Raw genomic sequence first — 12,706 nt, 5'->3', positions numbered from 1 at the left:
GTACTGCAGTGACACCTCTTGCACTGAGATGCAGTGTCTTAGACCACTGCGCCACTCGGGAGCCACTCGGCAGAGGCCCACCCACTGTGGAGCAAGGCCCAGCCAATCAGAATGAGTTTTTCCCCACAAAAGGGCTTTATTACAGACAGAAATACTCCTCAATTTCATCAGCTGTCTGGATTTCTGGTCTCAGATGATCCCACAGTTGAAGAAGCCGGATGTGGAGGTCCTGGGCTTGCGTGGTTACACGTGGTTGCGGTTGTGAGGCCGGTTGGACGTACTACCAAATTCTCTAAAGGCGGCTTATGGTACAGAAAGGAACATTTAATGGCAACAGCTCTGATGGACATTCCTGCAGTCAACATGCCAATTGCCCGCTCCCTCAAAACTCTGTGGCATTGTGTTGTGTGACAAAACTGCACATTTTATAATGGTATTTTATTGTCCCCAGCACAAGGTGCACCTGTGTAATGGCCATGCTGTTTAATCAGCTTCTTGATATGCCACACCTGTCAGGTGGACGGATTATCTTGGCAAAGGAGAAACAGGGACTAACAGGGATGTAAACAAATTTGTACACAAAATTTGAGAGAAATAATATTTTTCTGCATTTGGAAAAATTCTGGAATATTCTATTTCAGGTATTGAAACATGGGGCCAACACTTTACATCAGTGGAGGCTGCTGAGGGGAGGATGGCTCATAATAATGCCTGGAACAGAGTGAATGATACCATTCCACAGATTCCGATCCAGCCATTAACTGTTCTGTTCTCCCCAATATATATACACCCTGGGCTCCGACATTGCTTGTCCTAATATATCTTTAATTCTTAATTCCATTCTTTAACTTTTTAGAACCTTGTGTATTGTTGGATATTACTGCACTGTTGGAGCTAGGAATACAAGCATTTTGCTACATCCGCAACATCTGCTAAATGTATTTTTTATTTAACATTTAACTAGGCGAGTCATTTAAGAACAAATTCTTATTTACAATGACGGCCTACCCTGACGGCCAAACCCTAACCCGGACGACGCTGGGCCAATTGTGCGCAGCCCTATGGGACTCCCAATCACGGCCGGTTGTGCTACAGCCTGGAATTGAACCAGGGTCTGTAGTGATGCCTCTATCACTGAGATGCAGTGCCTTAGACTGCTGCACTCGATGAACAGGATGCAGTAACATACAGTACACAGGAGGCCAGGCCTCTGTATTTTGTCTGTGTGTGTGTCTCTCTATCGTTCTGTCTGTCTCTCACCCTCTCTCTGTCTGTCTCTCTCTCTCTCTCTCCGATTCTCTCTTTGGTGCCAGCTGTCTGCCACACGTGAACAGGGAGAGATGGGAATGAAAGAGGGAGCGGCCCAAGGACACCCTGATAACAAAGAGGAGTGTGCAAAACCACACTCTTTCTCTCTTTTTCTCTCTCTTTCCTCAAACATAAAATTGTACTGAATCACAAGTGCACACAATCATATTCACTCTGTATTTTATGTTTTTACATCATCAAATTTTGTGTGCAAGGCTTGGTTCTAAGTAGTTAATTTCACCAGGCTAATGGAGTTTGTTGGTGTAATTACCAGAGAGTAGCCTAGATAGAAGACAGTCATTCACCACATCAGTTCCTTGTTAGCTCAAACTCCCTCCAGTGGCTAAACAAGATACAGTACATTCTCCCCTGGAGGACTTGGCACAATGGAATTGAAAAGATATGTAGCATACCTCAGGGGATTTAATCCATTCAATATCACAGGAAGTATTTTTTCCACATATTTATGCAATCCCAGGTATCATGTTATATGTTCCTGCTGGTCTGGACATATTCTCATGTGAAAGATGTAATAGTGCAATACCTGTGTTATTCTACTCCCATAACTCAAAGCATGCACAAAGACCTATTTATGACAGACAGTTGTCTTTAATGCATGCACAAAGACCTATTTATGACAGATACAGTTGTCTTCTTTAATGATGAGAGGGGGTCATGTCAGATTGTGATTAGGGAGCTGAGGTCACCAGGGTCCTCTTCACTTTCATCTGGGGTACTGTACTATAGATATAATCTGGTTAAAAAACAGTGTTCAATCTGGTTTAACAAAGCTACTATAGACATGCCCCTAAACATGTAGCTAGTTGAGGTCACCAGGTGTTTTTCACTGTGGTGTACTTATACCTTAGAGACCTGCCCCTAAAATGTGAAACTCAACCCTTCTCATGTTCCTCTCAGTGACGTTTAAGGTAGAAATCAAATCTCAAGGGTTCAGTTGTCACAAAGAAATCAAGGCAAAAACAACATAGATCGACAAAACAATGTAATGCTTCACAAAACTGTTTTTCTCCCTTTCCGAGATTTGGTCGGGTGTGGAGCTGGAGGGCAGGGACAGCTTCCTCCTCTCAGAGTTTGGAAATCAGGGCATCAGGCTAGCATGAGAAAACATTTAGAAGAGAGAGAAGATTTTGAGGGGAAAAGAGTGAAAGAAAGGGAAGTTCACAATAATGTCTCTTTTCCCCAATGTCTCAACCTGTAGAGACACCTGACACTACTGAGTGAGTAAAAGCATAACCCTGTGATGGCAGCAAGGAATAAAAAAGCAGATAGTAGCAGAAGGTTGAGTGTGAGAGGAATGTGCAGAGACAAATAGGACACAAACGTTTCTTTGTCACAACAGACAGAGACACAGAGGAGGGACAGTCACAGGGCACAGCACACAGTCATCTCTGCCTGTCATTGTAAAATAGGGGTAGGCTGGGTAGGCTGTCATTGTAAAATAAGAATTTGTTCTTATTAACTGACTTGCCTAGTTAAAGATACAATTATTTGATAATGATGTTAGTTCTGTGTGTGTTATAGACCATAGTTACAATGGTGCCTGTATTGAACCAGTTATATTTAGCATCTAACAATAGATAACAGTTATTTGTCATTTCAAATAAGGCTTTGCTAAAAACTCGCAGCTATAGTTACACTGTTGAGGTGCCTGTGTTGAACCAGTTATATTTAGCATCTAATAATAGATAACAGTAATTTGTCATTTCAAATACGACTCTGCTAAAAACTCGCAGCCTCCCTTCCTTACATTTCAACATGTGAAATTGTTTTTTTTAATCAGCCTTATAAATAACGCGCCATATGCACTTGCACGTGCAAGCCACTAGTGGTCGCTCGCCTTACGGTCAATTATCTTTGGTCCACTTGATGACGGGGCACGCTTAAGTGCTTTTCCAGAGATACTTAGAAAGGAGTAGGATACTCTACTGAAGCAACTGGTCCTCCCTTGAGATGCGGCTTTCGACCGAGGTCACTACGGTAGCTCGAGTAAATAAAGAACGGTTGTCTTACGTGGGCACAGGTTGAGGGCTTGTTCTAACTTTAAATTGTAAAAGGAATGGCTAGTTATTTTAGTAGCAACCGACTGGGTTATAACGTTAGCTATCTAAGTGTGTGTGTTGCTGTAGCTACCATTAGCTAACTGGTGAGAGGTGAGTTTGCAATGCTGTTTGTTATGTCTCGTGCCTTGACTGTCGTCCACGTGTGGTTACTGGTTTGTAATTAGCTCCCGGGCTAACTAGCAGTCAGCTGATTAACTAACTAACTAGCTAGCTAGTGGCAGATTAGCCTAGGCAGCCGGTAGTGGCTAAGCTAGTACAGTAGCGGATGCAACCGAGACGTTATCTCACTCTTCACATGTTTGTTGTCAATTCTAGCCACTTCGCTCCAGGATACCTGTACACACAGCTCCTGGAGCAGAGGCTATGCCAGTTCTAGTTTTGGGGCACGATGACGTCAATTCCAAACATGGCCAGAGAACTGTGCATGTAACGTCAATGAGCTAGCTAGCTAATGAACATTTTATTAGGCTAAAAACAAACATGTTATTCTTGCCTAGCTATACGGCATCAACTTTGCTGAAGTTGCATTGTATGATGCCACTTGTTGCATCCCCGACATTTTCTAGCTTTAGTATGCATAATCAACTAACTTAACTAGCATGCATTTGCTAACATTTCATCCTTCAGTGTGTGTGTGTGTGTGTGTGGATTTGAATGACGTCTGCTGCACGTGGGCAGGTAGCTAGGTAGGAAGATAGTTACACAGATTGAGTGACACATTCCAAACCAGTTTGTAGGATTAATGACCAGTCATTTGTCATGCATGTGTATGGAATTTAACTTTTGTGACAGCTGTTTTCTCATCTTTTGTGGACATGCAAGCAAAGAGTTCCCTAGTCTCACTACATCAACTACCAACCAATTCTCATGAAAAATATATCATAAATCATGCAATCACAGTGCTTTGACATCCATCAAACACTGATTTGCATCCTGCCATCTGATTTCCTGACATCCATCCCCTCAACTTCTTTACAGTGATCTGCTGTGTTAACTTCATGCTGCTTGTGTGATAAGTATCACCCCATTACATCTCAACCTCCTGCATGACGCCCCCATAATCATCTGGCCCTCTGTCCAACTGCATGTGTCCTTGCCTGAACTGAGTGGTCCTCCACTAAACTGCATGCGCTCTCTCTCCCCTGAACTGAACTGAGTGGGTCTCCCCTCGGTGCGCCTGCTTTTCTGTGAGTGCTTCACTGACCATGGGGAAGGACAGGGGGGGTAATGCTATGGTTCTGTCGTCGAAGAGGCCGTGCCACGGGTGGGGGGACCACGGTCGCGACCTGGAAAAGCTGCGTTCGGCCCTGGAGGCAGAGAAGTGCCGTAACCATCAGACTCACCAGAGGTTCTCTCTGGAGCTGCGTCGGCTCCGCGAGGAGGCTGAGAGGGAGCATCAGCGGGCCCTGTGGGAGCTGACGGCCAGGCACGAGCGACAGAAGGCCCTGGAACTCCAGCGGCTACAGGAGGTGCTGAGGAGGGAGCAGGCAGCTGAGGTGAGACACCTGCTGAGATACAAAGGACAGGAGTTAAAGGCGGTAGGCACCGGGCTGGAGAGGGAAGCTGCTATCAGGCAGGCCAGGGAACTGCAGCGCCGGCTGGCTGAGGAGGCCAACACAACCATCACCAAGTCTGTGTGGAAGAGCAGGGGGGAGAAAATAGACAGAGAGCCTGGTTGTGTCTGCAGCGGTGCCAGCTACCGTAAGCTGGAGCAGCTGCTGGTGAAGCTGCAGGTTACAGATAGAGATGGAGAGCAGGCTGTGTTCCTCCAGCATCTCAGACAGGAGCTGGACCTGGAGAAGGACCTCTGCCACCTGCTTGAAGTCCACGGACATGGACGACGACTAGGGACCAGGGAGGTGAAGGAAAGGAACCAGACCTCCTCCAGGGCTCTCAAAACCAGGCACAGATCTAAGAGCTGTGTCCATCTCCTCAGCAGCACCACCCAGGACCAGGAAGACCACTCCCATCGCAGTGGGCCTCCACCACTGGCCCGCTCCAGGTCCCTTTCCCAGAGTTCCAAGAGTCCCTCATCCCCTCCACCCAAGAAGAGAACCAGGAGCGAGCATATGAACGTGGCTTCAGGAAGGAACCTCAGTGCAGCTGCCCGCTGCTCCTCTCCCCTGGCTGGGGACACCTATCGACGCACCAGACCCCCTCTGACCACATCCTCACCCCATGCAGGCTGGGACCTCCAGTCTAAGTCGCCTGGGTCAGACAAGTCCTCGCCCTCCAAATACTCTGACAAAGACAACATGGAGGACAACATGGAGGTAAGCTGCTTCATATTTGCATTTTTTCACCCCTCTTCCCTTTGACTATAGGTTGATGAGGTGATTTGAGGTCACCTTTCTGGTCTCATTATAGCAAATGCCATGGCTTCCCACTTTCTAGTGTGCACATGCATTGATTTTGATGTAATGTGTTTCTGATTTGTTGTTCAAGTCATTTGGGCTTATGCGTTAATGCCAGCACAGGCTTTAAAAATGCAACCTTGCATGTTTTTATTTTGCTCAATGAACGTGTAAGATATGCAGCATAAAGCAAAAGCAATCCTTATAGTCATCGTCTTCAAAGGAGATCAGATAAAAGCTCAAAGAAATTGGATTAGGTCTAATGTTCATAAACACCTGAGTTGTTCCATGTAATTTCAGCAATCCATGACACCCACCATCACATATTGTTCTGAAATTGTTTGTGTAGTTAGAAACAGATAAGATTAGCATTCCTGCAGCATTATTTTGTTAGCTTAATTTCTCAGATAAAATTTAATTAATTGATTGTGCCGAAATTGGCTCTTTTTGACTTATAAGATTCAATATAGTACCCAACATCCAATTTTAGGCCAAATTTCTTCCTACCATTGTGTAAGACATAAGGAATCCAATAAAATTGTCAAAAGCCACCAACGGACCCCACGCCAATCCTACCCCAACGAGGTATACTGTATGAGTTCACCATGTCTGACAAGTAGTATGGAGCTGCAGCTTGGAGTATTGCTTCTTCATCCTATCTAATGTATTCCATGTGTAACTTGTGATGCAGATACACAGGGAATACGCTTCCCCTATATGCATTTAGCAGTGGAACATTTTTATAATTGCAGGAAATTAGCTTTGAAACTGCAATTGTTCTCTTAGCCCCATGATACCATTTGTAGAATTGCAGGAAATTAACTTTTAAAAAAAGCTACATTTTGTCTCTGCGGCATTTTGTCTTCCACCCGCTAACATTGCCAAAACATTTTTTTAGGGGATACATTGGTTGAGGTTTTTTCTCCCATTCAGGGAAATTAGTCACTTGCATTATTTACCATAAGTTAGTGTGAAAGGACCAGGTTTTGCCCACTAGATGTTAGTCACACATTGTTTTTCTTCCATTTATTAAATGGATCACAACATTTCCTTTGCAACTTTGGGTAGAAAACCAATAGCTTTGGCTCAAGATGAAAGTAAATTGTGTGGTCAAGCCAGTCCACCGTGAATGCAATTAATTTTGTCCTTCTCTTAGCAACCTAATGCTTCAACCCAAACCAATAGTCCAAAAATGGCAGCTCTCTGAGAGTGCTGTCCCTATGGTGCAATTCTCATATGAAGACTTTTCCTACAAGCCTAAAACTTTGACGTAATGGGCTAGTGATAAGGGATTTATGTTTAAATGTAATGATTAAATAATTCTACCCTGAAACTTAACTATTAGTGATTATTAGTTATGTAGCATGTATAATGAATGATTCAAGTACTAAACGTAAGTCCCATAAGGTTTAGTAGAGACCTGTGATGAAGAGAAATGTATGTGTGTGCCTAAGAGAATACCGAGAACAATGAAGACTGTTTGGCTCGACCTGGCTAGAACTGAGAAACCTATGATAGGACAGGGAGTACTACTCAAGGTTCCTCTAATCTCGGGGGAATGGAACTGACAGCGCTGGGTAGTGATTAACAGTGGTGAGAACTCCAGGGAGGGATACAACTCACCTACTGTGTGTGTGTAGGATATCTACTGTTTGTGTGGAGGTATGTGCGTAAGTAGGGAGTGAGCATAAAATGAATGTCTGTGTATAATGGACTTCAGAATGTTCTCTGAATAAACTGTATGAACCTTTTGTATAAACTGAGTCTTTGCCTAATTATTCTTAACCCAGTGTCTTACAAACCTTGGGGATTAGTCAAAGCTTATTGATTGTTAGTTATTATCATTGAGATTGAAAATCCTCGTGACAGCTAGTGACTAAAATGTTGTGACAACTCTAATATAATACAATTATATTGCATTGCAGTCATAACATTATTTGAAAACATCTATGTAGTGTGATTAGTGACGTTTACCATTAAACCCAATCCAATAACATTACAAAACACTGTACATTGTGTGTATGTTTGGGACTTGTACCATTGAAGACCATTCGAACTGCTGTAGCCTAGTGGTTTGCTTGTTTACCAGGAATGGTCTAACTAATCCAGAACTGTTTTGAAGGGAATAAGCTACTCACACAGGGGACATTTCCTGGACAGAGATTAAGCCTAAGAGAAGGACAAACTGAATAGCTTTCATGGAGGACTGGCTTGAATTGTGAGGATGACCACACAATTGTATTTTATCATGAGCAAAAGCTATTGTCTTTGCAACTTTGGGTAGAAAACCAATGTTGTGATCCATTTAATAAACACAAGAGCAGCAAAATGTATAAAATGTTGTGGCAGTTGCAGGAACAGCGGTATCTAGTGGGCAAAACATGTTACTTTAACACTCTTGCGGTAAGTAATGCAAGCGGCTTCAATAGCTAATTTCTCTGAAACCCCCCCCGATTCACAGTGAATATATTACAAAGGATGAAGAAGCAATACTCCAAGCCACAGCTCCATACTACTTGTCAGACAAAGAACTGATACTGGTTGTTGGGGTGGGATTGGTGGGGGTGTGGGGTGTCCGTGGGTGGCTTTTGATCGTTTCAGTAGTTCCTCATGTTTTACTCATTGCAAGGAAGAATGATGGTCAAAATCTGATGTTCAGTACTATATTGAATATATGAATCCCTTAAATTTAAAATGGCCAATTTGGGTGCAATCAATTGGCTTAATTTCTTAGAGATCAAAATAATGTTTCAGGAATGCAAATCTTATCTGTTTAACTACAGACACGATTTCAGCACAATCTGAGATGGTATGTACCAGTCCTCTTTCTTGTGCTTTTTGTAAGTGGAATGGCCCACTTCAAAGTTATGGGGTTTGTTTGTTGTCTTGCAAAGAAATGAAACGCCTGACTGAACAGAATACTTTTCTGCTAAGACCTTACATGGTCAGATCTTTTAGGTAATAAGTGTAGATTTTTGGCATGATTGGTTGGAGGTGAACCTTGGCCCCAGTGTGAGGTCCTGAGCGCTCCGGAGCAGGTTTTCATCAAGGATCTTTCTATACTTTGCTCCGTTCATCTTTCTGTCGATCCTGACTACTCTCTGTCCCTGCTGCTGGAAAAACATCCCCACAGCATGATGCTGCCACCACCATACTTCACCATAGGGATGGTGCCAGGTTTCCATCCAGTTGTGATGCTTGGCATTCAGGCCAAATAGTTTAATTTTGGTTTCATCAGACCAGTTTCATGTTCTGAGAGTCCAAGAAGGCTATCATGTGCCTTTTACTGAGGAGTGGCTTCCATCTGGCCACTATCATAAAGGCCTGATTGGTGGAGTGCTGCAGAGATGGTTGTCCTTCTGGAAAATTCTCCCATCTCCACAGAGGAACTCTGGAGCTCTGTCAGTGACCATCGGGTTCTTGGTCTCCTCCCTGACCAAGGCCCTTTTCCCTCGATTGCTCAGTTTGGCCGGGCGGCCAGCTCTAGGAAGAGTCTTGGTGGTTCCAAATGTCTTCCATTTAAGAATGATGGAGGCCATTGTGTTCTTGGGGACCAACCTCATGGCTTGGTTTATGCACTGTTGACTGTGGGACCTTATATAGACAGGTGTGTACCTTTCCAAATCATGTCCAATCAATTGAATTTACCACAGGTGGACTCCAAGTTGTAGAAACATCTCAAGGATGTTAAATGGAAATGGGATGCACCTGAGCTCAATTTTTAGTGTCATAGCAAAGGGTCTGAATATTTATGTAAATAAGGTATTTCCTGTTTTTATTTTTAATACATTTGCAAAAATTGCATCCTCCCTATACACCATAACTATCACTAAGTCAACATATACAGTACCAGTCAAAAGATTGGACACACCTACTCATTCCAGGGTTTTCCTTTTATATTGACTATTTTCTACATTGTAGAATAATAGTGAAGACGTCAACTATGAATTAACACGTATGGAATCATGTAGTAACCAAAAAAGTGTTAAACAAATCAAAATATATTTTAGACTCTTCAAAGTAGCCACCATTTTCCTTGACGACAGCTTTGCACACTCTTAGCACTCTCAACCAGTTTAACCTGGAATGCTTCCTCGACAGTCTTGAAGGAGTTCCCACACATGCTGAGCACTTAATGGCTGGTTTTCCTCCATCACACCTGCTCCTCCATGCTTCACGGTGGGAACCACACATGCGGAGATCATCCGTTCACCTACTCTGCATCTCACAAAGACACGGTGGTTGGAACCCAAAATCTCAAATTTGGACTCATCAGACCAAAGGACTGATTTCCACCGGTGCAATGTCTATTGCTCATGTTTCTTGGCCCAAGCAAGTATCTTCTTCTTATTGGTGTCCTTTAGTAGTGGTTTCTTTGCAGCAATTCGACCATGAAGGCCTGATTTCATGCAGTCTCCTCTGAACAGTTCATGTTGAGATGTCTGTTACTTGAACTCTGATGCATTTATTTGGGCTGCAATTTCTGAGGCTGGTAACTCTCTAATGAACTTATCCTCTGCAGCAGAGGTAACTCTTGGTCTTTCTTTACTATGTTGCTCCTCATTAGAGCCAGTTTCATTATAGTGCTTCAAATGTGCCTTATTGACCAACCTTTATGCCTTAAAGTAATGATAGACTGTAATTTCTCTTTGCTTGTTTGAGCTGTTCTTGCCATAATATTTGGTAAAAGACCATGTTCTGTATACCTTGTCACAACACAACTGATTGGCTCAAACACATTAAGAGGGAAAGAAATTCCACAAATTAACTTTGAACAAATGCATTCAAGGTTACAACCTCATGAAGCTGGTTGAGAGAATGCCAAAATTGTGCAAAGCTGTCAAAGCAAATGGTGGCTACTTCACTATTCTACAATTTATAACATAGTAAAAATAAAGAAAAACCCTTGAGTTAGTAGGTGTGTCCAAACTTTTGACTGGTACTGTACACTGAACAAAAATATAAACTCAAAATATAAAGTGTTGGTTTCATGAGCTGAAATAAGATCCCCGAAATGTTATACAGTGGGGGAAAAAAGTATTTGATCCCCTGCTGATTTTGTATGTTTTCCCACTTACAAAGAAATGATCAGTCTATAATTTTAATAGTAGGTTTATTTGAACAGTGAGAGACAGAATAACCAAAAAATCCAGAAAAACGCATGTCAAAAATGTTAAAATGATTTGCATTTTAATGAGGGGAAATAAGTATTTGACCCCTCGGCAAAATATGACTTAGTACTTGGTGGCAAAACCCGTGTTGGCAATCAGAGGTCAGACGTTTCTTGTAGTTGGCCACCAGGTTTGCAGACATCTCAGGAGGGATTTTGTCCCACTCCTGTTTGCAGATCTTCTCCAAGTCATTAAGGTTTCTAGGCTGACGTTTGGCAAATAGAACCTTAAGCTCCCTCCACAGATTTTCTATGGGATTAAGGTCTGGAGACTGGCTAGGCCACTCCAGGACCTTAATGTGCTTCTTCTTGAGCCACTCCTTTGTTGCCTTGGCTGTGTGTTTTGGGTCATTGTCATGCTGGAATACCCCTCAGCCAGGGCATTGAAAATGGGTCGTGGATGGAAGGAGGTTCTCACCCAAGATTTGACGGTACATGGCCCCGTCCATCGTCCCTTTGATGCGGTGAAGTTGTCCTGTCCCCTTAGCAGAAAAACACCCCCAAAGCATAATGTTTCCACCTCCATGTTTGACGGTGGGGATGGTGTCCTTGGGGTCATAGGCAGCATTCCTCCTCCTCCAACCACGGCGAGTTGAGTTGATGTCAAAGAGCTCCATTTTGGTCTCATCTGACCACAACACTTTCACCCAGTTGTCCTCTGAATCATTCAGATGTTCATTGGCAAACTTCAGACGGGCATGTATATGTATTCTTGAGCAGGGGGACCTTGCGGGCGCTGCAGGATTTCAGTCCTTCACGGCGTAGTGTGTTACCAATTGTTTTCTTGGTGACTATGGTCCCAGCTGCCTTGAGATCATTGACAAGATCCTCCTGTGTAGTTCTGGGCTGATTCCTCACCGTTCTCATGATCATTGCAACTCCACGAGGTGAGATCTTGCATGGAGCCCCAGGCCGAGGGATATTGACAGTTCTTTTGTGTTTCTTCCATTTGCGAATAATCGCACCAAATGTTGTCACCTTCTCACCACGCTGCTTGGCGATGGTCTTGTAGCCCATTCCAGCCTTGTGTAGGTCTACAATCTTGTCCCTGACATCCTTAGAGAGCTCTTTGGTCTTGGCCATGGTGGAGAGTTTGGAATCTGATTGATTGATTGCTTCTGTGGACAGGTGTCTTTTTTACAGGTAACAAGCTGCGGTTAGGAGTACTCCCTTTAAGAGTGTGCTCCTAATCTCAGCTCGTTACCTGTATAAAAGACATCTGGGAGCCAGAAGTCTTTCGAATTGAGAGGGGGTCAAATACTTATTTCCCTCATTAAGATGCAAATCAATTTAACATTTTTGACATGCGTTATCTGGATTTTTTGTTGTTGTTATTCTGTCTCTCACTGTTCAAATAAACCTACTATTAAAATTATAGACTGATCATTTCTTTGTAAGTGGGCAAACATACAAAATCAGCAGGGGATCAAATACTTTTCCCCCCCCACTGTATATGCACAAAAAGCTTATTTCTCAATGTTGCACATATGTATTTACATCCCTGTTGGTAAGCATTTCTCCTTCGCCATATTAAACAGCATCATTACACAGGTGCACCTTGTGCTGGGGACAAAAGGCCACTCTAAAATGTGCAGTTTTATCACACAACACAATGCCACAGACGTCTCAACTTTTGAGGGAATGTGCAATTGGCATGCTTACTGCAGGAATGTCCACTCGAGCTGTTGCCATATAATTGAATGTTAATTTCTCTACCGTCTGAGACCAGCCACCTGGACAGCTGGTGAAACTGGGTGTGCATAACCAAAGAATTTCTGCACAAATTGTCAGAA

The 12,706-nt window shown here is 43.2% G+C and overlaps 1 protein-coding gene across 8 annotated transcripts in view; it reads left to right on the top strand.

Moving 5' to 3' along the window:
• The first annotated feature begins 3,166 nt into the window (after positions 1–3,166).
• Positions 3,167–12,706, top strand: part of LOC106567401 (peripheral-type benzodiazepine receptor-associated protein 1) — a 196,810-nt gene continuing 187,270 nt past the window's right edge. For 6 of the 8 annotated variants that reach the window (XM_014136590.3, XM_014136588.3, XM_014136595.3 and 3 more), the window contains exons 1-2: positions 3,167–3,479; positions 4,368–5,662. In XM_014136590.3, coding sequence (XP_013992065.3) covers positions 4,595–5,662 — 1,068 coding nt within the window. In that variant the 5' untranslated portion in view covers positions 3,167–3,479; positions 4,368–4,594. The remainder of the gene's footprint in view (positions 3,480–4,367; positions 5,663–12,706) is intronic. The other 2 variants (XM_014136586.3, XM_082960200.1) reach the window with 2 other exon arrangements.

The sequence above is a fragment of the Salmo salar genome, chromosome 13 (genome assembly GCF_965601325.2).
Source record: "Salmo salar chromosome 13, fSalSal1, whole genome shotgun sequence".
Classification (NCBI taxonomy): domain Eukaryota; kingdom Metazoa; phylum Chordata; class Actinopteri; order Salmoniformes; family Salmonidae; genus Salmo; species Salmo salar.
Note: the sequence above shows the minus strand (reverse complement) of the source record. Positions and strands in the feature narration are given on the sequence as shown.